Consider the following 27,738-nt stretch of genomic DNA (forward strand, 5'->3'; position numbering starts at 1 on the left):
TGGTAAAAGCAAAATGTCCAGATTGTATCTGCTCCATTATCTTTAGAAGTTACAGGACGTGAGTCAAATACAGGGATTTCCCTGTTTGAATATTTACCACTGGACAAATAAAATGAGTCACCGACAGTTGAGGATACTGGAAAACTTAGAATTTGATCCTCCAAACAAGTGCAAGAGCAGCGAGGCATTTAACATTTTAACTTTTTTTTTACATTTACTGCCTCTTATTTTTTGAAATTTATATTACTTCTATAAATACTGTCTTTGCCCACCTGACTCCATTTGCCACTACAAAAATCCATGCCCTTAACAACATGGACAAATCAAATCCAGTTTATAGTTTTGATATTTAAGCTTATATTGTCTTACTTTCACCTTTAATAGCCCTAATCTACAATAAGATAATTAAAATTCACAAATAATTTTTTAAAAGGCTTAATTTTCTTTCAACTTCATTACTCACCAAACCTCTATCATCACTGGGAAGAAGCTTGAGTTCTACCCTTTTTCCTACACTGAACCTGCTCCTTGGAGACATGGAAAAGTAAAATAGGCAAAAGAAGGTCATCCAAAGAGAAAAAGGAAAATGCACAGTCAGCATCTAATGAAGAGGCAACTATAAAGCTTTTCTCTGTCTATGTGCTGGGGACAGCCTCTTCATCAGTCTTTCATGCAGACCTAGGATTCTCTGTGACGTTACACCAGAAACACACATTAATGGTTTCAATGGCTTATGCACCTGTTTGAACTTAACCCCAGGGTCAATAGAATTTTCATGCCAGGGGACCTTTTTCCTGTGTTCGACCAAGAATTTCCCTCAGTCTCTGCACCCTGAGAATTTAGAACCCTGACCTCTAGGTACAATAGTCTGGGAAGTGAAGGTGAAGGAACTGAGTTTGGAGAGGCTCATTTGCATTCTTATCCCTTGGAGAGGATTTGAGGGGACTAGACTCTGGGATCAAAGGAGCAGGCAGCCAGCTGGGCCCCCTTCTCTCACCCATCCAACATTTCAAGTACTCCCCTGTGTTCTAAATTTGTTCTTTATGTAATCACTATCTGTCTCATTTTCAGTCAGTGATTACTGTAACTATAGGTGGCCCCAAGCTTTTCTGGAACCACCGTTGAGATTTAATGCTCTGGGCTAATTGCTTTGTTATTAACCAAACAGTTCAATGTGGAAAATACTAAAAGCTTAAGTGGGGTTAGGAATAGTTATGGTACCATCAACTTTCTTTGTATGTCCCTCTATAAAATTCTAATTTTCTTGCTCATTTGCAAACAAATGATATCTTTCTGGTACCAATGGAGAACCCCCCACACACACATAACCCTCCCCCTTTCCCCGTGTTATATACTAATACAATTCAATACCTTGCTTAGTTTATCTTTAGGTCTATTGCTGTGGATGTGATTCCCTCTCCCTAACATGTCTGGATTCCCAGTAGAAAAGAGAAAGCAACTGGTGGCTTCTCTGCCCTATTTGGCATTAAGAACTTTATTCTCAACATCGCAATTCATTACCCCTGATGTGAAAAAGCTTCACCTTGCACAGAGTACCTTCTTTCCTGAGGCTCTTAAAGGACTTTGGTTACAAGGATCAGTTTATAAGGAATGCTGGTCCCTTTCCAAGTGCCCTCAGCTAAGTGCTGGGGATGGTACAGTTACCTAATTCTAACCTGCCTTCTCTAAATGGCGGTAACACTAAATCTGCTGCCATCATCACACAATGGAAAACTTACCACTAATGTAAAAAGCTTCATTTCTGAAAATGGAGCCATTTTATATTTCTAAACATATATATGTAAAATATTTCACTATACAGGAATCCATGTAGGTTTTGAGCAATAGCAATTAATTCTATCAATAAACAGTAGTCACTCAAAAGCCAGACTACTTCTGCTGCTTCCCATCCTTAAGAATATAGTACATTAAAAGTGAACTTCAAGCATGGCTTTTTGTTATATGCAAAAAGAGAAATGTCTAAGGAAATGAGGAGAATAAACAAGGTGTCAAAGTGAATGCTCAGTCTGCTTTAAAAAAAATTTTAAAACATTTTTAAAAACACTTGTATGTGTGTTTGTGTATATATGCCAATATCTTTTCCCAACTTACTGTTTTTATTAAACCAATTCCTATGTAAAGGCTCTTCCTATCCTCATTCAATGATAAAAAGCATCATTTCTTTAATTTTAAAGATCAGTCTTCATAATCAATTCAATTCACTACCCCTGTTGCAGTCTCTACTAAGTGAGGTTTTGCTGTTGTTTCCTAATAATTTTACTTTATCTTGCAGAGCAGTTTCCTAACTCATCTCAGAATGGGTCATGCAGACAAATGCAGTATCCTCTGATGGACCTGTCCCCAATCCTGACTGGTGGGGACTCTGATATATCCAGTCCATTACTGCAAAATACCGTCCACATTGACCTCAGTGCTCTAAATCCAGAGCTGGTTCAGGCAGTCCAGCACGTAGTGATTGGGCCTAGTAGCCTGATTGTGCATTTCAATGAAGTCATAGGAAGAGGTAAGTGTTTCCACTCAGCTTTTTGTTAAATACGACTTTCCAGTAAGCATTTTATCTTCTGCCATTGCAGATTAGGAATTTAGACAATGGTGAAAGTAACTGACAGAGCAGTGATAACAAGTGCTCTTGATTTAGTTCTGCAGGGCAACTGCCTGCAAATAACATCCATGGGGACGTGCCCTGTCCTTGGAGGCAATTTAATAATCTCCAAACAATCTAAAAATAAATCACATCCCCTCCTCACCTTTTTATAATGACAACCATGATTTTTTCAAAGGTGCCATTTACTTCCTTCCAAAACACCATTCTTTTATGTTCCAATACTTTAATTCATATCTCCTTCCAGTCTTTCTTTACTCTGAGAACAGTGACTATCTATGAAGCCCTGGTTTGTAGCAGTTTGTACACTGCTAGAAAGCATCAGAAGACAGGGAATTTGTAGCATTCTCTTGATCTGAAACAACATATATCATATCTACAGTGCATTTCAATTTCTTTATACAAAGAGGAATGAATATTTCTCATAAGCCAAGCCAGACAGAGCAGCAATAATAGCTAACACACAATATTGAAGGAAATATTTATCAGGAAAAGAAACCAGCCAGAAGCCAGGAAATGAACGCCACTCTTCTTCCCTTCTTTTCTAAAAAGCTTTTTTTAATATTGAATGGCCGCTGATCTCTTTTATTCAGCATGTGCTGCAAGAGGTAGCACAAGCATCTGCCAGCATGATGCAGACTGCAGAAGAAGCTGGTGGAATGATTTGCCTTATTTGAACACAAGGCCTTCCCATTTTCCTGGGAGAGCACCCACACATTCCTCTATCATATACTCCAGATTTTAATGCTTAGCCTGCTCCTCCTCCCTAATAGCAACTTCACAGTTAATAAACATGTTTCACATCAGAGTAATTTACAGTTCTCTTACCAGCCTATAAACTCCAGTAATTGCACCAGTTTGAGTGTGTGGCCTCACTAATTATGTTCTAATTCTATGCATTATAAAATTAGAATTTTTTATTTTTATCGTGAAAGTACTGAATGGCAATTATTTCTCTTAAGCAGTAATAATCATTAGTGATTCTATAAATATTAACTATTATTTATATGTTTTCCCCAGTAGAATGTGAGCCCTTGAGATCATAGGGTTTTTTAAATCCATCTTTTCATTATGAGAAGGCAGACTAATGACTGACACTCACACCCGAGGCATCCAGGGAGCCTTGGCTGGTTAGAGGAATTAGTTAATGAGTGACTTACACGGCTATCAGACATTTGGCACCTCTGGGGAAAATTACTGCCACTGGATGAAAGGCTGTTATTGGGAAAGTGATGTGGCTAAAGCCAGAGAGAACTGGATGGAATGACTCAGTGAATTTGCTTCATTTGGGTTATTTCCTTGCAGTTTTGGCCAACCTGGATTACATATTAACTGGTGACTAATGGGGGAAATCCTTATTCTATAATGCTAATCTTACTTCTAATGGTCACACATTTTTATTTCATTTCAGCTTATTGGAATGTAGAGAGCTTTATTTTAATGTAATTCATGTAGGCAAAACTTTATTTTCATATTTATAAGACATTCTTTTATCCTTAAAAATAATAAAATTTTTCAAGGTAGATGTAACTCCTGTTTTCACTGGTTTCACTATGATTGAGTATTTTATTATATTTAGCCTTTAATCATAGTTATATCAGTTTATTCTTATATTATTATTTACCAATTATTGTACCATTTTCCATATGAACAACTGTAAACCTACTTTTGCCCCACCTTGTATTCACAAACATACTCACAGAGTGATATTATTAATCAAAAGCAGAAGAAACAATGTATTTTTTGTCATGTAAAAAAAAAGGAAATGAAGATCATAAAGGGCTTAGTAAGTAATTATTACACAGTTTAAAGCAATGCAGTACTAACCAAGCACCTTCTTTCATGTAGGTCATTTTGGGTGCGTATACCATGGGACTTTGTTGGAAAATGATGACAAGAAAATTCATTGTGCTGTGAAATCCTTGAATAGTAAGTTATATTTTATTTAACAGTGGAGTTCAATTTTGCAGTTTGCAAACTAATAGTTTATAATAAACTGTTGATTTACACTTCCCCTTGTGGAAAATCAGCTACTGCTGGAATTATGGACCTATTCCTGAAAATTTGTTCTAAATTCTTATTGAGTTATTTCCTCAAAAGTTATCCCTCAGGACCCTCATAAGTTAGAGCATAAGAGAAATGAGGTTCTTGGATGAGCTGAGTATCATTTAACTATGTTTGGTTTATAATATTTGTTTTGCAAGTGACATTTATGGAAACTATTGGAAGCATGCTGGCACATACAATAGTAATGACTCATTTTACCCACAGGCATTATTATAATTATTTTTCAGCCCATTAAAAAGATAAAAAATGAAATAAGACAAACAGGATAAAAATATGTTGGCATAAAATTGAAAAATTGTAAATATGATAATACCTCATTTATCCACATTTTTGGTGAATGAGGTATTCCACATAATGAACTTTCTAAACAAGTAAAACTTACCTCCCTTTTAATGTTAGGAAATTTTTTTTAATTTTAGCAGTTATTGAGAAACTTTTAAAAGTGGAATGCATGCATACTCTGTTTAAACAGTAAGCAATGCTTTCAAACAAAAACTAAGACTTTACTGGTGACCATAATTATGGCATAAATTACTATTTTGTACAACCCAATGTACTCCTCATACTAGCATTTCCCTGGCTCCACCTTTGCTGACAGGCCTTACATGTAAAGTCCATGTGCTGGCCTTTTCTAAATTTCCAAATTTTTTGCTCATAATTTGGAACATCCCACAAAATGCTAACCATCTATATTACAAATTTATATTGAAAAATAAAATTTAAATGCACAAGTGAAAGGTTTTTCTTCAAGATACATTATTGTCAGAACAATTTCAGCCCTTTTTACACATAAATCTCCATGCTACATGGTTGATTTTGTTGGAAGTCTGATCACAAGGTAATTAAAGAGACAGTTTATATAAAATCTAACTATACACTGTGATGGATTAAGTATGATTTTCAATAAATTTGCCTCACAAGAGAGCACCATGGCCAATTGTATTAAGAACAATCCTAACACCAAGAATTCTTTCTCTGTCCCTGGTGTGCATTGATCTCTATGGACTTCCCAGTTTCAGAATGCATTGCATTTGTAAAACAATATCATCATGGGCACTGATGTTAGATTAATAAATTAAGCTGTTAACTCTTCATTAATGTTGACTAGTATCAAGCCTTCACAATCTCTATGTAGAAGTGATGAGAAACAGAAAAAGTTTACTTAGATACGTGACAATGATTGGTCTTCAAATTCTCCCAGTCCAGAGATCAGAAAACTATGGCCGGCCACCTGTTTTCCAAAATAGTTTATTGAGACTTAGCTGCTCATGGTCTGTGGCTGCTTTTGCATTATGATGGCAGAGTTGAGTATTTGAAATCATATGACCCACAAAGCCAGAAAATATTAACTGTCTGGCTCTACAAAAAAATCTCCAACCCCTGCCCGAAACTGGCACTACAGAAATTGACGGGCCTGCTTTCTTCTCCTTTTTCTGTGTGATACAAACTAGTTGCTAGGTGCTATCTTACAAAATTGGGTGCAGGTGATGACCTAAAGGCACAGTGCAGGGCAACAGCATCCACTCAGATACGTTGTGAAAAAGCACTCCAAGGATGAGGCATTGGAACAAGATGGAGTCCTATGGTTTTATATGCCACTGCTTTCCCTATCTGCACATGACAAAGTTTTCATTGTTTTGTAATGAAATCAATGTCTCCACCACTGGATTTCTCAGGAATCACTGACCTAGGAGAAGTTTCCCAATTTCTGACTGAGGGAATCATCATGAAAGATTTTAGTCATCCCAATGTTCTCTCACTCTTGGGAATCTGCCTTCGAAGTGAGGGGTCTCCACTGGTGGTCCTACCGTACATGAAACATGGAGATCTTCGAAATTTCATTAGAAATGAGACTCATGTAAGTATATTACCAAGCTCCCTAACTGATGAACTAGCTGTAAGCCATCCAGCCTTCTAAAATGTGCCTGTTTTGAACCATTTTTAAAGCTCTTTAGAAAGAAAAAAAAAAGCACATATAAAATGTTGGCACCTTTCAAATGTACGGAAGTTGATTCAGTTTACTTGTACCTGAAAACTTTCTATCCTGGCGGGAAGATAGTGATACCTAGAAGGGTTTCCCCAGGGGCAGTGACTCTTCCCTGCAAACAGCCTAGTTCTACCATCCCACTGATAGGTACATTTAGTACTCTTGAAGGCCCTACTATGTGCTAGAAACAGCACAGCACAGGAGACATAGAAGCATAATTAGCCACAGCCCACATGGAGTGTTAGCTCTAGAAGCAAAGATATTAGAGAACTAATTACAAATAAATCCCTTGCTATTATTCAAATTTGCCAACCACTCTCCTATCTCGGGACCTTTGTATTTGCTATTTCTACCGCCTGAACAATTTTTCCTCAAAATATCCACATGTCTCAACTTCAGCTTTATGCCCTGATATCATCTTCAAAATGAGGGTTTCCTGACCTGTCTAAAATGGCAATTGACCCACCCCCTCTCCTGCTTTCCATCTGCCCCTTCTCCCCTGCTTTATTTTTCTCCCTCTCACTTATCATCCCCTTATACACTAGGGCTGAGTCAATGAGCCACATGCAAAATGTGGCTAGTCCAAACTGAGATGTGCTGTAGGTGTAGAATACACCCCAGGTTTTGAATATTTAATATAAGAAGGTAAAATATTAATCATTCCTTATGTTGGTTATGTGTTAAAATGATAATATTTTGGATATGTTGGATTGAAAAATATATTGTGAAAATTAATTTTACCTGTTTCTTTTTACTTTTTTAATGTGACTGTTAGAAAATGTTAATTTACATGTCTGGCTTGCATTATACTTCTATTGAACAGTGCTATGCTAAATTAATAAATAATACATTAATAAATAATGATAAATTAATAAATAGCTATATATATACACACACGCATATAATGTTGTGTATGTACACACACATATCCCATTAAAATGCAAACCCCTGAGGGTTGGGAGTTTTGTGTATATGGTCTGTGCTATAGATCTAACACCTAAAAGAGTGTTTGGCCCATAAACTCTCAGTGACTATTTGTTGAATGAATGAGCTCAGAGCTACAAAACACATTTTGAGGCCCCTGCAAATCAGAGGTTTCTTGTGACATTTATGATAGGACCTAAAGGGTGGGCAAATGATGGCCAGATCAGAACCAGAGAGGAAAAAGGAAGGAGAATCCAGAACTGAAAACACAGGAGGCATCCAACTCCTTAGCTCCTGTACCCAAGGTCCTTTGGGAATTAATGGAGTTTACTCTTGATCAAAAACAACTTCAGAAACATGAAGTTGTTGAAACAACTTCTGTTTCTCAGAAGAAATAAGCTCTAGGATCGATGATAAAGGAATATTTGTGTTCAGCAAAAAGAACAAAATACCCCCTGGCAATGAATGTTTGCAGGTAGGGTGACTTTACCTTACAAAGAACAAAGCTGCCCTGACAGATGCCACTTTTCCACTTTAACGCTTGTTGTTACCCTAATAAGTTCATCTGACTGGATGTGCTACCTTCTCCAGGATATGATGCCCCCAGGGTTAAAGCATGATAGAGATTTCTTATTATAAGTATATGGCCTTTTAAAACCCAAGGAGTCCATACTAATGACAACCACTAACATAGATGTGTCTTGAAGAGAAACACAAGAAATTGGCCTCTCCGCGTGCTCTGTGCATTAAGTAGGGCTATAGCCCTCTTTGCAGGGTCCCTGTTGTCTGCCTCTTGACTTCACAAACTCCACAGCAAATGCTAAAGAAGACAGACCCTGTTCCTGATGGACAGGCACCAGTAGGGCTACCAGCCACAGTGATATCTATACGATTTCAGATATAGTTCTTATAGTCACTAGAGACATTCCCACTGTCCATCCAGTTTTTTGGGCAGAGTTCCTACAGAATGAGGGTCCAGGCCACTGGAGTTGTAAGCTGAAGCGTCAGTACCTATATATAGGAGGAGTTCTGATGTGATTGATTTCACTACACTGTGGGCTTTAGAGCCTAAAAGATTTAGCTTAAAACCCTAACTCCACCACTTACCATCTGAGTCATTTGGGGGCTGATTTATTTCTTTGTGAACTTCCTGCATTAACCATGTATTTCTGAGTTCTGAGGCCTTGCTGACCCTGGAGGGACTACCACACCCAGGACTAGCAAATTCCCAAGCATGATCAACAACTCACCTTCAAAGAGCAGGCAAACCAGCCAATCCAGAGCCTAAACCCCAACTACCTCCTTTAAAGGGCTTTCACACTGTAGGTCACTATCTCCCTGCCCTAATCACTGAAGGGCCAGATACCAGACAACTAGAGACAGCACCTACATCCAAAAGCCCAACTGCTGAAATTACTCAAACCAGCCAATTCTAAACCAGCTTAAGTTGCCTTGACCATTTCTTCCCACAGAAGCCACAATCAGCCTCCCTCTGTCTCCTGACCACCCCACTGCTTCCCTGTGTGGGCCTCTTCTGTAGGTTATAACAAACTATGCTCTCAGTGGCAATTGTCTCCCATCCATTGGCTTCACCATCCCTGAATAATAACAAAACCTACATTTTAAAACACCTCCAGTTCCCCCGCTGAAAAATGGAGCCCCTATAACCAACCTGCCTTACAGAAGTATACGAGGATTAGCCAAAATTTATAAAGCCATCTAGCCTGGTGCTTTGCACACAGTAGGAGGTACTTAATAAATGATTGCTATTATTAACAAGGCACAAGTTACCATTTAAAACAAGATAATTCTTATAAACATTTCAGAATTCTGAGATCACAGCTAGAATAGTAGATACCTAGTTTATGTGTTTCCAATTCTCTTTGATTGCAGAACCCAACTGTGAAAGATCTTATTGGTTTTGGTCTTCAAGTAGCCAAAGGCATGAAATATCTTGCAAGCAAAAAGTTTGTTCACAGAGACTTGGCAGCAAGAAACTGTATGTAAGTGTAATAATCTCTGTGCCCACAGTCCAAATTAAGTGACAAGGAGGAATCTGTTTTCACTGTTTAAGGATACCGAGGAAGTTTTCTTATGCAACAGTTCTTTATTTCCTTTACAGTTTTAAATCCACATGCAAACACTGGAGATGTAGGCAGGGCTTTCAGTCTCTTATCAAATGGAGAATTTAAAAGGGATTCTCCAGAGGGGGTCTTAACAGCTGTTGCATGCTTTTGCCTTTTTTTTTCCTCCCTAAAAGTAGACCTCAGTGTTGTGGTTTCACGCTGCATTAGTGTAGGGAGGTAGAATTTGATCTTCAGCCTTTTACAGTGAAAAGGAGAAGGCTGGTAACACAAATACCTACATATTCACTTCCCTAGAGTGGATTGAAGCCAGCCTGCAGAAGCCCAACTAAAATGGTATTTGGGAATGAATATACAAAAAACTATATTTGTGTCTGGCTGCCTGGGTTGTATAATACAGCAGTCACCAGTTTATAATTGATTCAGTGCTTTCCCCTACATAGCTCTCATTCATGGCTTACGGTATACGTGAATGAGAGAGCTGTGCTGTTAATTTCCTACCTTGATTTTGGTCAATGTAACAACATAAAAGCCCACTTAAACAAAGGGATACATAGCCTCAGAGAGCGTAAATTGATTTTCTTGAGCCTTGCTGTTTTTTCTTAGATGCTTTACTGTGTGTCCTGTTTCTCTATTACCTCAGTGGTGCAATATGTAAGTTTTATGTACTATCCTAGCCCATTTGAGAATGAAAAAGTAAGATAACACCACCCTGCCATGTGTCCCTTATAAAACTCAGTATTAATGATAAGTTCACAGTGATTATTGGCGATTACTTTGGTTATTCCATTGGCATACTTGATTTAGCAACCAAGGAAAGCTGGAAGGGGGCCCAATTTTACCACTTCTTCAGAGCTACTGAAGCAAAACAAATTTTCTTATACCACATCATTCATGATCTCTTTCCTTAGTCTGTTGAATTTATAGTATAAATGTCAAGCACTTTTATTTAAGAATTCTACTGTAATATAGTGTTAGTCAATTGAGGCTAAAGGAAACCCTCCCTGAAAAAGTTATGGATTTATGGTTTTCAAATACAGAGTCACTTGTTCTGTAAATATTCAGCATCACTATAAATTAGTCTGTTTCAGCCACCAGTAATAATATTTGTCCTTTTGTAGGCTGGATGAAAAATTCACTGTCAAAGTTGCTGATTTTGGTCTTGCCAGAGACATGTATGATAAAGAATACTACAGTGTACACAATAAAACAGGAGCAAAACTGCCAGTAAAGTGGATGGCTTTAGAAAGTCTACAAACTCAGAAGTTTACCACCAAGTCAGATGTGGTAATGTATTATTGATCACCCCTGATCTTCTCCTCTTTTACTTTCATACCCCAAATTTTTAGTAGTTTCATGGCTACTTAATTTTTTTAAAAAAGAAAAGAAGCCTTTAACATCACTAATTTTGGTTTTCTTCATAAGTAAAAGTGGACTGATTGTCTTAACAGGTACTCAAAGTATCTTTTTATAAATTAATTTATTCAAAAACATTTGTCTAGCAGGGTACCATCCTAAATTCTTAGGAAGCCCAACCAGGTGTGAACCCTGTCCTCCAGGAGCTTAGCTCAATAGGAAAGAGAAAGTATATCCATCCCACAAAGTAGACTGGGATTAGCCCAGCCACTCATAGCTCAAAAATTCATGGCAACAAGAATTCCATCTTGAGACATCTGGAAGCTGTAACTGAGGCAGGTCTAGCAATGAAGTCATTATTCCCGCACCTAGCTAGCAATATACTCTCCTTTCTCTGCAAAGGTTATCCTCCTCTCACAGAACATGGACCTGAGTACTGACCCCTGGGTCTTCCACCTGGAGGAAAGGACGGTGCTTGAAATTGTTACAGAGCAGAAAGAGTTCATCCACTTGGTGCTAGCAGAGCCAAACACTAGAACCAGAGAATTGCAGTGGAGAAATATTTGGCTATTTTATTATGAATGGTGCCATCTTTCACATTTTATTATGAATGGAGAATAGGAAGCTAATACTCAAAAGTCCAAATTCCCTGGTAGCATGTAGGTTACAGATTACACAGGGCAAAATCACAAGACACTGTGGGTTAGGGGGCTTGGGGTTATGCTGGAAGCTGATTGGTTGGAGGTGAAATAATGGTAATAAATCACTTTTTCAGGTCTTGAGGACAGATCTTAGGTCTAGATTCATGGGAAAGTAGACAGGGAGTTGTTCCACCTTCAGGTGTAGAAACTGAAACATAACTTAGGTCTAGATGTTATCTTTAGCCTGCCAGAGTCCCTGACCATGTAATCATTAGTCAGGTCCCCGATATTGTCTTATGCAGCCTCAGGGTTTGCTGATTTTCCAGGGTAAAAGCTAGGGGTGTAGAAAAAGAGAGTGAAATATGATGTCTAGAACTACAATTTAAAGCTAAATTTAATCAAAGTTAAAGGATCCTCAGTTTCAAAATGAGCCTTAAAGGAGGATGGAATGGGCAATGAAATAAGCAATACAAATCCAGGTGAGACAAAGGGGCAGGAAAGTATACACATCTTTAAAGTTCTATGGAAACAGGAAGCGTGGAGTGATTGGCAAAACTAGAGGGCAGAGGAGAGTTATGAGAACAAAATGAGAAAAATACCTTCATACTATATCCTTGGAAAGCAAGCTAGGGAGTCTGTAATTTATTCTGTGGCCATATGAAAACATTGTACTTTGAAAACATAGTATAATTAGATTAGACTACAGTCTTCCTTTATTGTGTAAAATGATTTGGGAGGAGTTAGATACCAAAAGACAAAGTAGAACTTGAAATAATATAGAAACTGTGAGAACAGAAAAGAACAGATAGAAGGAAAAGTATCTCAGAGGTAAAATCAACAATATGCAGCAAGAAATTGATAAAAGTTAAAGGTGAGTAAGTTATATGCTGGTAGAGTAACAAATACGTGAAGCATAGGAGCAAAAGCTAGTTTAGGAGGAAAACTACCAAGCTGAGTGGTTTGACTTGAGAGTAGGACATCCAGAAAGAGAGATCCATCAGGCAATTGGAAATGTGGATCTGCCACTTCACCTCTTTCACTGTATCAGTTCAGGCTGTCATGACAAAAACTATAGACCAGGTGGTTTAAACAACAGACATTGCTCACAGTTCTGGAGGCTGGAAGTTCTGAGATCAGGCCAGCATGGCCCAGTCAAGATCAGAGAGCCTTCTTCCTGACTTTACGTGACCACCTTCTCAATGTGTCCTCATGTGATGGACAGGGAGAAGGCAAGCTCTCTGGTATATCTTCCTATAAGGGTATGAATCCCATCATGATGGCCCCACCCTCATCTCCTCATCTAAACCTAATTACCTCCCAAAAGCCCCACCTCCTAATCCCCTCACACTGAGAGAACTTCAACACATGAATTTTGGGAGAACACAGTTTAGTCTATGACAGAAGCCAAGGCTGAAAATATGCTTCTGACAGTCCAAAAGTAATTATTAGGGAGAACCTATATATACAAAGTGAGGGAGAAAAAACAGAAAGGTAAAAGACCCAGGAGAAGAGATTTTCATGAAAGTTGGAGAAGAGAAAGCGTCAAGAAGAAACGGGATGCTCCAGAGGGTCCAGTGCTGTTCAGCACACAAGAAGGGTCTTAGAAACTGAATCAGTTCAGAGGCCTAGAGTGTGCTGAGGAGCCTTGGTAAGAGAGTACACTTACTCTATTTGCATGTAGTAAGTCAAGAGGACTATGATGCCTAGAGGTATAGAAACATTGATATTTCAGTTTTTGAGGATAACAACTGAAAAAGGAAAAAGTACAAATCCATGACATCAACAAACAAAATAGGCAGAAAATAATGCTAATGGAGAGAACGTCAAAAGGAAAAGGGTTGGCAGCTATTGGGAAATAACAAGGGACAGAGATCTCAGTGAGGTTTTGGAACTGAGAAGCCATTTACCCCCCTCCTTGGGGGTCAGCAAGAGGGAGAGGTGTGGCCTTGATTGGTAAGAGTTTCAAAGAAATTTTGGTCTTCAAGTTAATGCCAAGTTTCAGCTATTATGAGTAGGTGGTGGAGACATTATAAATAAGTTGAGGGTAACTGGGGAGTTTGTTTTCAATAAATAAGTTCATTGCAGGGCATGGTGGAGGAATGGGACTTCAGGGAGGTTAAGACCACTAAGAAAATGAGATAGCACATAGCAGAGCATAATACCTGGTATTCTGATCCTTAAAGATTCTGAAAGAGACAAAAGAAGTGGGTACTAGAGAGCTAGGCTGGGACATATTTGTGATGGCAGAAGATAGAAGCATAAGATAGGGAGATTTAACCCATCCTCAAAGAACATAATATTCATTCAGACTTAACTGTCAGTCTACCATTAAGAGCCAGAACCAACTCGTAGAAGACAAAATGCCCACTTTTAAAATATAGGATAAAGATTTGAATAGACATTTTATCAAAAGGATGTATGATAAGCCAGCTAATACAAACATGAAAACATTGGAACTACTGATGCATGCTACAATATGAATAAACCTCAAAAACATTATGTTAATAGCCAAGTACTAGAAGCAACCTAAGTGCCCATCAGCAAATGAGTGGATCCAAAAACTATGGTATATTTGCACAATGGAATTCTATGGAGCAGAGAGAAAGAAGGAGCTTATACCCTTTGCAACAGCATGGATGGAACTGGAGAGCATTATGCTAAGTGAAATAAGCCAGGCGGTGAGGGACAAATACCATATGATCTCACCTTTAACTGGAACATAATCAATAGAAGAAAAAAGCAAACAAAATATAACGAGAGACATTGAAGTTAAGAACAATCTAACAATAGCCAGAGGGGAGTGGGGAGGGCACAGTGGGGAGAAGGGTTTACAGGAACTACTATAAAGGACACATGGACCAAATCAAGGGGGAGGGTGGAGGCGGGGGAGAGAGGTGGGTTTGGCTGGGGTGGGGTGGAGGGATGGGGAGAAAAGGCATACAACTGTAACTGAATAACAATAAAAAATTTTTTTAAAGTCAGCCTCAATAGATCACATATTGAATGATTCCATTTAGTACATGAAATTTCTAGAAAGACATAAAACCCTAGAGACGGCAAATTCCAGAGCCTAGGTCTGAGGGTAGGAGTGAAGATTAACTATAAACGGGGATGAGGGAACATTCTGGGGTGTTGGAATTGATATAAAACTGAATCATGATGATAGCTGCACAATTATATAAATTTAGTAAACATCATCAAGTATACACTACAGCCGGCGAATTATATCATATATAAATTATATCTCAACAAAGCTGTTAAAACAAAATAAAAAGAGCCTGATGAAATTTTGGGTGTTCAAGACAAGAGTGGGAATTCAGAGCTCTTTGAAACGCCCTCCTCCCCCCAACACACCACTGCCTCCACAAACATACATATGCCATCTGGAGGCCACCACTTCTCACCGAGCAACTGTCACTCAAATATTGATTAGGCCTCTGCAGATATGAAATGCTGTGTCTCTCTTGCATTCAAAGACACTATGTTGTGCTACCTAAAGGGTGAACCTGAGTAATCCATACACAATGCTGTTTTGGCAAATGGCTATCGATTGCATGGATAAATTTGCATAAAGTTTCATTTCCAGGACAGCACAACCTTTTGAATGCTGACATGGAACATTTCCAAAAGCATATAATATTCTGTATGTATGTTAACACCTACAAGCAAAAACTTGCTGCTTATAGAAAGGTCCATTTTCTTGCAAATGCCCAGATGGAGTTCAGCTAAAATCTGAATACTCTTCAAGCCCATTCAAACCGATTGAATGATGAAGCAGGCCCATTTCATCCTGCTTCATCATTCTGTAGCATTTAACACTGTTGACTGCACCTTCCTTCTTGAAATTTCTGCCTCCTTTCATTTCTGGGGGCATTGTTCCATCTGGTTTTCCTCTTGCTTCTTGGCTGTGTTTTCTTTACTTTTGCCAGCTCTTCAAACTGTGTGACCACTACCAGCACCACAACCAAGATATAGAACAGTTCTATCATTCCAGAAAATTTCCTTGTGCCCTTTTGTGGTCAACCCCTAGCACCTGGAAACCACTGGTCTGTTTTCTGTCTCTATAGTTTTACCTTTTCAATCATGTCATCTAAATGGAATCATACCTAAGTAGCATTTGAGTTTGTCTCTTTTCCCTTTGCATAACACATAAGAGTCATCCATGTTTATCAATAGTATCAATGTATCAGTAGTTGACTTCATTTTTTGTTTTGGTAAAAAATACAAAATAAAATTAACCATCTTTAAGTGTACAGTACCACAGTGTTAACTATATACACACTGTTATGCAACAGATCTCTGGAATTTCTTCATCTTGTAAAACTGAAATTCTATATCCACTGAACAACTTCCCATTTTCCCCTCCCCCCAGCCTCTTGGCAACCACATTCTACTTTCTGTCTCTAAGAGTTTGACTATCTTAAGTACCTCATATAAGTAGAATCATGTATTATCTTTTTGTGACTGGATTATTTTACTTAGTATAATGTCCTCAAGGTTCATCCATGTTGTAGCATATGACAGGATTTCCTTCTTTTTAAAGCTAAATAATATTTCATTGCATGAATATACCACATTTTCTTTGCCCATCTATCAATGGACATTTAGGTTGCTTCCATCTCTTGGTTATTGGAATAATGTTGCTATGAACATGGGTGTGCAAATATCTCTTCAAGATCCTTTTTCAATTCTTTTGGTTATATACCCAAAAGTGGGATTGCTGGATTGTTTGGTAGTGCTATTTTTAATGTTTTAAAGAAATTGTACTGTTTTTCATAAAGTAATTACATATGAAAGTTATCTGTAATTATAACAGCCTTAACATTTGCTTAACAGTTTTTTTGTGTGTAAACATAATTTTTATTTCTTTTGGACAAATATCTAGAAGTAGGATTACTGGGTTGTAAGATAAGTGTTATGTTTAACTTTATGTGAGACTGCCACCTGTTTTTCCACACATGCTGTACCATTTTATACTCCCACCAGTAATACATGAGAGTTTCAGTTGTTCAGCGTTCTCATCAGCACTTGCCATTGTCAATTTTGGGTGTTTTAGCCATTCGAAGAGGTTGTAGTGGTGTCTCATTTTCTTTTTAATCCACACTTGCCTAATGACTAATGATGCTGAACATGTTTTCATGTGCCAATTGCCATTCTTATATCTCCATTAGTAAAGTGCCTACTTAAAACTTTTGCCCACCCTTTTAAGTTTTAAAATTTATTTTCTGGGTTTCTGTAATTGGGTTGTTTATTTTTTATTACTGAATTGTTAGGTTCTATATATTTTTTGGATGCAGGTACATGTTTTTGCAAATATATTTTTCTTGCATGTGGCTTGCCTTTTCATTATTTTACTGATATCTTGCAAGGAGTAGAATTTTATAATTTTATAGAAAATTTATTAAAATTTACTCAATGATAAAATTTTATCAATATACCCATTTTTTCTCAACTGTGGTTGTTTTACAAATTGTGTTGTATCTCAGTTTTCCTCCTCTTGAATGCTCAAGTCTGGCTGACTCCATTCCTTGCTTACATCAGCAGTGACCCTTTTTTGTAGTTTACAACAATCTCTTTGATCTTTACCTTTTTGATAAAGTTGGGCAGAGATTCTTCAGATGAGCTCACTTCCAATGCTCAGATGTTCAGAATGGCTTGACTATTCATGCAGTAAGTGTGAATGGTAGAGCTTTCCTGTCTTGAAACTAAAACTGACTTGTTTCCCTCATTCCTAATGCACACACATCCACACCTTCTTCCCTCTGTGTCTCCCCCTCCTCCATCCTCTCTCTTGGTCAATATCATGCTCCTTCTTCACTTACCCCCCATTATCCTGTCAGTGCAAAGCGGTTAAGGGGGCCTGCTTTTCTTAGAAACCGCTGCCCTCTCACCTCTCCTGTCCCATAAGTCCTCCAACTCTCCTCTGAATCCAAATTATGGCTCAGAAATTTACCCCTTTTTTTGTGAATTTGCTCCCAGACGCACCTATAGTCGAGGCTATTGGGTAGAGAGACCTGATCACAAACAACTAATCAGTCTCTCAGAACTTTGGTTTCCTCATCCTTAAAGCATCTATGAAACTGATTACATTACAGGGTTATAAGGATTAGATAAGATCATCATTTTTATTTATTTTTTTTAATTTTTATTGTTATTCAGTTACAGTTGTATGCCTTTTCTCCCCATCCCTCCAACCCACCCCAGCTGAACCCACCTGCCTCCCTCACCTCCACCCTACCCCTTGATTTGGTCCATGTGTCCTTTGTAGTAGTTCCTGTAACCCTCTCTCCTCACTGTCCCCTCCCCACTCCACCCTGGCTATTGTTAGATGTTCTTAACTTCAATGTCTCTCGTTATATTTTGTTTGCTTTTTTCTTCTATTGATTATGTTCCAGTTAAAGGTGAGATCATAGGGTATTTGTCCCTCACCTTCTGGCTTATTTCACTTAGCATAATGCTCTCCAGTTTCATCCATGCTGTTGCAAAGGGTATAAGCTCCTTCTTTCTCTCTGCTGTGTAGAATTCCACTGTGTAAATATACCATAGTTTTTGGATCCACTCATTTGCTAATGGGCACTTAGGTTGCTTCCAGTACTTGGCTATTGTAAATAGTGCTGCTATGAACATTGGAGTGCATAGGTTCTTTTGGATTGGTGTTTCAGGGTTCTTAGGGTATAACAGCAGTGGAATTGCTGGGTCAAAGGGCAGTTCCATTTTTAGTTTTCTGAGGAAATTCCATACTGTTTTCCACAGTGGCCTCACCAGTCTGCATTCCCACCAACACTGCACGAGGGTTCCCTTTTCTCCGCATCCTCTCCAACATTTGTTTGTGGATTTGTTTATGTTGGCCACTCTGACTGGTGTGAGATGGTGCCTCATTGTGGTTTTAATTTGCATCTCCCTGATGGCTAGTGATGCTGAGCATCTTTTCATATGTCTCTGGGCCCTCTGGATGTCTTCCCTGGAGAAGTGTCTGTTCAAGTCCTTTGCCCATTTATTAATTGGGTTGTTTGTCTTCCTGGAGTGGAGTTGTGTGAGTTCTTTATATAGTTTGGAGATCAGGCCCTTGTCTGAGGTATCATTGGCAAATATTTTTCCCCATACTGTTGGTTCTCTTTGTATTTTAGTGTTGTTTTCTTTAGCCATGCAGAAGCTTTTTCTTTTGATGAGGTCCCATTTGTTTATTCTTTCCTTTATGTCCCTTGCTTTAGGGGATGTGTCTGTGAGGATGTTGCTGCTTGGAATGTCTGAGATTTTCCTTCCAATGTTTTCCTCTAGGACTTTTATGGTGTTATGACTTATATTTAAATCTTTTATCCATCTTGAGTTCATTTTTGTGTGTGGCGTAACTTGGTGATTGAGTTTCATTTCTTTGCACGTGGCTGTCCAGATCTCCCAACACCATCTGTTGAAGAGGCTGTTTTTGCTCCATTTTATGCTCCTGCCTCCTTTGTCAAATATTAATTGACCGTAAAGACTTGAGTTTATTTCTGGGCTCTCTTTTGTGTTCCATTGGTCTATGTGCCTGTTTTCATGCCAGTACCAGGCTGTTTTGATTACAGTGGCCTTGTAATACAGTTTGATATCGGGTATTGTGATTCCTCCTGCTTTGTTCTTCTTTCTCAAAATTGCTGCAGCTATTCGGGGTCGCTTATGAAATGTTTCTTCTATATCTGTGAAATATGTCATGGGTACTTTAATAGGGATTGCATTGAATCTATAAATTACTTTGGGTAGTATGACCATTTTGATGATGTTAATTCTTCCAATCCATGAGCATGGTACATGCTTCCATTTGTTTGTGTCTTCCTTAATTTCTTTCTTCAGTGTTGTGTAGTTTTCTGAGTACAGGTCTTTTACCTCCTTGGTTAGGTTTATTCCTAGGTACTTTATTTTTCTTGTTGCTATATCAAATGGGATTTTTTTTTTCCTGATTTCTGTTTCTGATGTTTCGTTGTTGGTATACAGGAATGCCTTTGGTTTCTGAGTATTGACTTTGTATCCTGCTGTTTTGCCAAATTCATTTATTAGGTCAAGTAGTTTTTTGGTGGAGTCTATAGGATTTTCCATGTACACTATCATGTCACCTGCAAACAGTGACAGTTTCTTTTCCTCCTTTCCAATTTGGATGCCTTTTATTTCTTTTTCTTGTCTGATTGCTGTGGCTAGAACTTCCAGTACTATGTTGAATAGGAGTGGTGAGAGAGGGCATCCTTGTCTTGTTCCTGATCTTAGTGGGAAAGCTCTAAGTTTTTGTCCATTGAGTATGATGTTTGGCTGTAGGTCTCTCATATATGGCCTTTATTATGTTGAGGAATGCTTCCTCTATTCCCACTTTGCTGAGTGTTTTTATCAGAAATGGGTGCTGGATCTTATCAAATGCTTTTCCTGCATCTATTGATAAGATCATCATTTTTTTAAAGATTTTACTTATTTGTTTTTAAAGAGAGGACAAGGGAAGAAGAAAGAGGGAGAGAAACACTGATGTGTGTGAAAAACATTGATGGTTGCCTCTTGCACACCCCCAACCAGGGACCTGGGCTGCAATTTAGGGATGTGGCCTGAGCAGGAATCGACCCAGCGACCTTTCAGTTTGCAGGACGACATCCAACCCCCCAAGCCACACCAGTCAGGGCTAAGATAATCATTTTTTAAAGGGCATGACACTGTGCCCAGCTTATTATATGACACATACAATCTCCCACCACCCTAATTTGGAAGTTCAGTCTCATAGGCTTCTGTCTTCCAGAAATCTTCTGACTTGTCTTTACCTTATGAATTGGCTTCTTCGATGTGTCTAAAGCATAGTATTTACAAGATGCAGTCTCCTAGAGCTCAACTGCAGGCATGTCTCATCAATTTCACGGTCCCCTTTCAACCTGATATGTTATCCTTCATCCCTTCACCTAGTCCACACACCAAGCAGTGACTATTGTACTTATAATTCAATAAAGGCACGTGTACTGTCACCCCTGGGCCCACTCCCTCCATCTGGAATACTCTCTGTCCTGGCATTACCTGCACCTATAAAACAAATTCTCTCTTGCCTTCAAGACTCACTTTACTGTCACTTTCTTTCTGAAGCCCCTTTCAGTACTCCACTATTATCTCGACTTTTCACAACATTTACACCTCTTTTGTATTACTGTTCTATATTTTACTGTTCTACATGACAGTTAATTGCATAATACTCTAAACCCTGTTTAAACCCTGGATAAACCCTGGACTTATCCAGTAACTTGGGGAATCACCTACTTGTATATAATCAGCAGATACTTGTTAAATGAATTAAATTTTCGTGCACATTTTGGAACTTGAAGGTTTACACAATGAAGTTGCCAGAAGCGACTCATAAGATTTGCAGGCTTTGAATGCTTTGATTTTGAAAGGCTGCAGAAGACAACAAAGTTATCTAGTTCCTATGTGGGAAAGAGTTTGTTTTCTCTGTTTGGATCAAGGCTGTCAGTGGCCTTTAAGCGTTCTTGCAGTTGGGCAAAAGGAAAGAATCATTAATGGAGATTGTATTAGCAATTGCAGTACCTACTTGATTTCTTTCTTTTGGCCACCATGTTCAAAGACATGCCTTATTCTTCTTGTTGAGTGTTATGAGCTACACGTGCTTCTCAATATTATGTTCTCCTACTCCACCTGTCCAGTCTGTATTATTCTTCTCCTCCAAACTCCTTTTTTTCTCAGGGCCTCCCTATGTTCCTCTTCGTCTGTAAGTGTTGCTAAGAAAGAACTGATTTCCTGGGTCCTATGCCCAGAGGTGACCTGCACATACTGACTTAGTCTCATTGTGTCATTCTACCTTGGCACACGTCCAGGAGAAGATAATATGTATGACTTGATGTAGTATCCCAAGAGGAGTGCTTTGAATCAAGAGATTACATATTTAGTAAAGTTCAGTAGACCAAGCAAGATCCAAGAGCCAAGAACTTTTAGATGTTCATCCCACTGTGAATTAAGACTTACAGGGGAATTTTTAGCAAGTCACTTAACTTCTCTGTGACCTTACGATCTTTTTATAAGGTACTGATACAGCTGTTTTATATTAATCCCCTCATTTAACATTTTCAAGTTACATATATTTTATTGAAATTAGTTTTCAGTAGAGAGCCTTGTTGCCTAGCAGTTTTATTACTTCTGATTTTTAGTATGGATTTTTACTTATACTGACTTAGATCTTCTCTTTTAACATTAACTTTTAGATATGGTTACATTTCTTGACTACTTACATTCATTTGGAAATCCCACAAATTTAAATTCTGGATGGCTTATTTGTCTTCTTTTACTAGTTAGTAATCTAAAATTGTAGTGGTGCTATTGAGAAAGAGAAGGATAGACACCTGTTCACGCTTTACATCTATAAGAGAGAACTTAGAAATCCTACTCCACTAACCACAGATGAAATTTTAATCATCATGTGTACTTCAGATACTCTTTTTACTTGTAATCTAAATGTTATACAATTCTGGTTTAAATAAATTACAAATTGTATAGCTTACTAAATGTCTTTTAGGAAATTTTTGCTCCAAACAGCACGAGTATTGAATATGCTAAGACAAGTTTAATTATCAAGGCCTGTTGATTGCCTTTCATCTTTGTGCTGTCGTACTTCTCACTGGATTGTCCCTTGCATTGTTTGACTAGTGGTCCTTTGGTGTGCTCCTCTGGGAGCTGATGACAAGAGGAGCACCACCTTATCCTGATGTCAACACCTTTGATATAACAGTTTACTTGTTGCAAGGCCGAAGGCTCTTACAACCTGAATACTGCCCAGATCCCTTGTAAGTAGGAATTCTGAAAGAATCTTCTGTACCTCTTATATTTTTTACTTTTACAGAAACAGTTTCCTTCAAAGTGTCTCTCACAGCATTTCTTTCTTTCTGAAACAGATATGAAGTGATGCTAAAATGCTGGCACCCCAAAGCCGAACTTCGCCCATCCTTTTCAGAACTGGTCTCCAGGATATCAACGATATTCTCTACTTTCATTGGGGAGCACTACGTCCATGTGAATGCTACTTATGTGAATGTCAAATGTGTCTCTCCATACCCTTCTCTGTTGTCATCACAAGATAAAGTTGATGGCGAGGGAGACACATGATGGATGGACACAGCATCAGTCTCCTTCTGATAAGCGTCATAGAACTGTCCAAACAACAATCCATACCAGGTCCAATATTTTTTCACTGCCTGGCCATTGAAAGGCGACCAAATATATTTTGATTTTGCCAAAATTGCACTATTATAGGACCTTATGTTGTTATTTAAAATGACTGGATTCTAAGGAATTATCATCTGACAAAGCATCAGAGCCAGAAGCTTGGTCCCAAAGGCCAGTGACCAATGGCAACCCTGCAGCTTCGATGATGCTCCTTTTGTATTCAGGCCAAAACCTGAATTCTGTATTGAAATTTTAAAAACCAGGATCTCACCTGATTTCATATGGGGAACTGAGGCCATGAGTTTTGAAGCCTTCTAGATCACAGAAAATTCAGAAGTGGTAATGTCCAGGCGGCCCTGGGACCAGGTCACTCATTTAAAGTGTTTCAAAGCTTTCATGTGTTAGATGGTCATGAACATATTTTATTACTGATGTTGTTATTTGCCTACTAGGTAAACATTCCCTTCTAAATTTTTGCATACACATTCCTTTTATTGGAGAAATATTCGTAGGCGATGCAGTTAATGTTTCAAATCAGCAGGACACAAAATGTGTTTATAATTTAATAGGGATATTTACGTATTGTACATAGATGACATTAAAGTTTTCATAAAATAGTTTAGTCATAATGAAATATTTCTCATTTAAAAATCAACTGTTTGAAAATGACACTGTTCTGATATAATGAATGTGGACATTTAGATGTTTTGTCTGTATTTTTGTAAATGCTGACTGAAAATAAACAAGTACTTTGTGATAATTAGTGTTTTTAAAGGTAATTTGGCATGTTTTTAAAAGCAAAATACAACCAACTGAAAGGTTCATTGGTTCCAATCCAGCTCACATGTATGGCAAAGAGACGATTGATAGACTGGAAATGTTAGCCTCTTTATCAAGTGGCAGCTTCCTATTCCACAAACATGTAGAGACAATAAAAAACTTGAGGAAGTCCAGTTTTTGCATTAGGACATGTTATGTATTAAGAAAAAAATATTTTAGAAAAAAAAAGCAATTGAAAGTTCTGGCCATTTCACCTGGATGAACAGTTACTCTGGGTAGGATTTTTGTGATGACTTGTTTTGTGAGATTTTGTGCTTACTACTGTATAGTGCATGTGGCACAGGATACTCTAACATGTTTTGTCTGTATAAACATTTAAATTTTCTATTTTTATAAAAATGTTTATTTTAATGATATAAGAAAACTTTTGTTAAGCCACAAAAATACTACACTGTGAACATTTCAGAAAAGATATGTCAGACTTGGATTAATAAGGGCATGGTTTTAAATGGCTATAAACAATGACAAGGGAACGTGCTGATTGCCAGTGCACCCCACCCTCATTGCATCACCAGGACTTGGAGCCAAGAGTTAACACAGCCAGCCGTAAAGAGGGTGTGTTACACTGAAACACAGTAACCGAGTTGTGGCAAAAGAGTGATTACAACCAAAACCTCCTTGATAATAGCAGAACATACCAGAAGACACAAGGAAGTGTACTGCAGAGATATTACAATTCAAATATTACTATTTCAGAAGTGTAAGGGATAATACTAATTCACAGAGTATTGTAAATAGTGAATAACAAAAAATAAATCTGCGCTGCAGAAATATCTCTGCCAATGTCAAGAGAATGAAAACAGAAAGAACTTAATGGAAACAACCCATGAACAAGTCTTCACATACCTGTGTATATCCTTGAGAAAGCAGAAATGTGAAAATCGTGTTTGCTATTTGTAAATGTGTCCTTAGGTTAACGTGTCTAGACAGATTGGGGAAGTAAGAGATTCTTCTAAGGTTAGATACTTGTCACTGCCTATACCTGCAGTTGAGCTGAATGGTACTTTGTATGTTAATAGTTATTGTGCTGATTAAATCATGCAATTAAAAATAAAGTGATGTATCATCTTGTAAACTGAGACTTGGTTATTGCTAGTCATTCTTGATTACCTAGCATTTGCATAATGGCAGGAAGCCTACAATTGATTTCACCTGACTACATCAAGATCATCCTCATATGAGAGCCTTAAATGAGTTAGTGCATGGGCAGCTAAAAAAACAAAATTTCACTCTGAATCTCAGGAAGTCTCCGTCTTTCTAAGGGCAGTTTGCCCTGAGTTGCTAAATTTCCTGCATTTCTCTGACAAGTTTTCAACTGCTAGAGCCTGACTCGTACTGTAGCACGGTACTCTTCTCCAGCAAGGTGTATTTTTAGTCCAGAAGATATGACAGTGGAGCTGCAAACCCACAGTTCAGTTCACACAGAGATACCTAGTTGGGAGTTGGAGTAAACAGGCCTTCTTATCCACTACCCAGGCTCCCACTGCTCAGGAGCCCCCAATTACTAGAAAACTACCTTCAGATTATTTCAACGAATATTATTGTAATAGTAAGAGAATTCAAAGGTGATATTGTACTGATCTAAGAATTATGTGGCACTTTGGAGCAATCTGATTTCTTTTAAAAAGTCCAAGTTTAAACTGTTGCCTATGAATAGAGTGGGAGCTGCTGCTTTCCTGAGAGAGTGAAGTCAATCCTCGTACATGTACATACCCAAACTCCCTCCCAGCCAAGAGATATATTTGCATAAGGTCAATTAGACCAGGCCTCTGGAGGGTAAGAACCTGTCATCTTTATATCCCTACTATCTGGCACTTAATAGATTCTCAATGAACTGAAGCAGGATTTCCTTATCCTCAATCACTTTAAACCACCAGATACAGTTATTACCTGTGTAGCTCCCATGATGTTTGGTGAACGCTCACATGGGGAGGAGGGTGATATTTCTAGGGAGAGAGGGATAAAAACATAACTCTTTGCAAAGTTTATTTGATGTTCTAAATTATTAATTACCACAGGATTTTGTATTTCACAAGGTAAACATCAATTATATTTTTGCTCTCTCTGACCTGCACAGCAGATTGTACCCTTAAAGACCTATGGGGAAGTGATATAAGTCTTGTCAAGTACATCAAACATTTGAATGGCAATGACATCTCCCATTGTTAATCTACCTGGTTTAGTTCAAGAAGCAAATTAGCATTATATGAAAGAAATTGATTAGTATTTCATTTAATTCAACTAATATTTATTGAGCATCTATTCAATACATATGTCAGGCACTGTGCTGGGTAATGAGGATTTAAGAATAAACAATCCCTCCCACCCCAAGGAATTCAATGGAAGAGACAAGATTATACAACTAGTAAATACTAACACTATACATTTCTTAGATCTGTAAAGTACCTTGAAGAGACGTCAGTTTATAACTGGAGCTTTGTACCTTTGACCCCTTCATCCTGTTCTTTCACCATCACCCCATCCCCTGTCTCTGGCTACCACCAACCTGTTCTATGTATTTACATGCTTGGTTTGGGGTTGGGTTTTTTTTTTTTTTACATATACGTGAAATCACAGTATTTGCTTTTCTCTGTCTGACTTATTTTATTTAGCATAATACCCTCTTATTCCATCCTTGTTATCACAAATGGAAGGGGCAAGATTTCCTTTTTATGGCTGAATAATATTTTATTATATATGTACATATATATGGTCACATTTTCTTCCATTTGTACATCAGTACAGTCCTAGGTTCTTTCCATGTCTTGTCTATTGTAAATAATGCCACCGTGAACATGCATATACCTTTTTGAATTAGTGTTTTTGTTTTCTTTGGGTAAATACCCAGAAGTAGAATTGCTCAATCATATGGAAGTTCTAGTTTAACTTTTGGAGGAACCTCCATAGTGACTTCACCAATTTACATTCCTACCAAGAGTGCACAGGCTTCCCTATTCTCTACATTCTTGCCAACGTTTGTTCTCTCGTGTCTTTTTGATAATAGTCATTCTAACACTTGTGAGGTGATATCTCAGTGTGGTTTTGGTTTGTATTTCTCTGATGATTTAGTAATGCTGAGCTTCTTTTCATGTACCTATTGACCATTTGTGTTTTCTTTTGAAAAAAATGTCTATTCAGATCTGCCCATTTTAAAATCAGATTTTTAAAATTTTTGCTATTGAGTTTATGAAGTTTTTAAATATATTTTGGAGATTAACCCCTTATGAGATATATGATTTGCAAATATTTTCTCCCATTTAGTAGGTTGCCTTTTCATTTTGCTGATGGTTTCCTTTTCTGTGCAGAATCTTTTCAGTTTGATGTAGTCCTACTTGTTTACTTTTGCTTTTTTTGCCTTTGTTTTTAGTGTCAGACTCTAAAAATCATTACCAAGACCTATGTCAAGAAGCTTGCCACCTATGTTTTCTTCTGGGAGTTATGGTTTCAGGTCTTAAATTCAAGTCTTTAATCTACTTTGATTTAATTTTTGTGTGTAGCATAAGACAGTGGTCAAGTTTCATTCTTTTGTATGTGACTGTCTAGTTTTCCCAACACCCTTTATTGAAAAGACTGTCCTTTCCCTGCTGTATATTTTTGGCTCCATTGTAAATTAATTGACCATATATACACATGGGTTTATCCCTGGGTTCTCTATTCTGTTCCCTTGATCCATGTGCCTGTTCTTATGCCAACATCATGCTGTTTTGATCACTAAAAGACATCAGTTTTACATAAGCGAAGTGAAGCCTGTTAGGCAAATAGATCAAGCTCTGACTTACCTTGGGCAAAATACTGAAACTCTCTCAACCCACGTTTCTCTACCTGTCAGATAGGTTAATCCTACTTAAGAAGGTTATTTGAGTACTAAAAAATAGTTTGGATGGGTACTTGGCACACCATAGTTGCTCAGTAATTAGGATATTATTATTATCTTCATTCTTAAGACAATAAAAGCCCATGTAAATGTAGCTGGTGGTGGATTGAAAGGGGAATTCAGTCTGAAAGGGACCTTATAGATGTTTAAATCTAAATCTTTACCCTATCCTT

The 27,738-nt window shown here is 37.9% G+C and overlaps 1 protein-coding gene across 3 annotated transcripts in view; it reads left to right on the forward strand.

The window, feature by feature from the left end:
• MET (MET proto-oncogene, receptor tyrosine kinase) overlaps positions 1 to 24,772 on the forward strand; it is a 147,240-nt gene extending 122,468 nt beyond the window's left edge. For all 3 annotated transcript variants that reach the window (XM_024555773.3, XM_045191474.2, XM_045191475.2), the window contains 7 exons: positions 2,294 to 2,524; positions 4,472 to 4,552; positions 6,367 to 6,548; positions 9,495 to 9,604; positions 10,807 to 10,972; positions 22,336 to 22,472; positions 22,581 to 24,772. In XM_024555773.3, coding sequence (XP_024411541.1) covers positions 2,294 to 2,524; positions 4,472 to 4,552; positions 6,367 to 6,548; positions 9,495 to 9,604; positions 10,807 to 10,972; positions 22,336 to 22,472; positions 22,581 to 22,791 — 1,118 coding nt within the window. In that variant the 3' untranslated portion in view covers positions 22,792 to 24,772. The remainder of the gene's footprint in view (positions 1 to 2,293; positions 2,525 to 4,471; positions 4,553 to 6,366; positions 6,549 to 9,494; positions 9,605 to 10,806; positions 10,973 to 22,335; positions 22,473 to 22,580) is intronic.
• The last annotated feature ends 2,966 nt before the right edge of the window (positions 24,773 to 27,738 follow it).

This window comes from Desmodus rotundus, chromosome 6 (assembly GCF_022682495.2).
Source record: "Desmodus rotundus isolate HL8 chromosome 6, HLdesRot8A.1, whole genome shotgun sequence".
Lineage (NCBI taxonomy): Eukaryota > Metazoa > Chordata > Mammalia > Chiroptera > Phyllostomidae > Desmodus > Desmodus rotundus.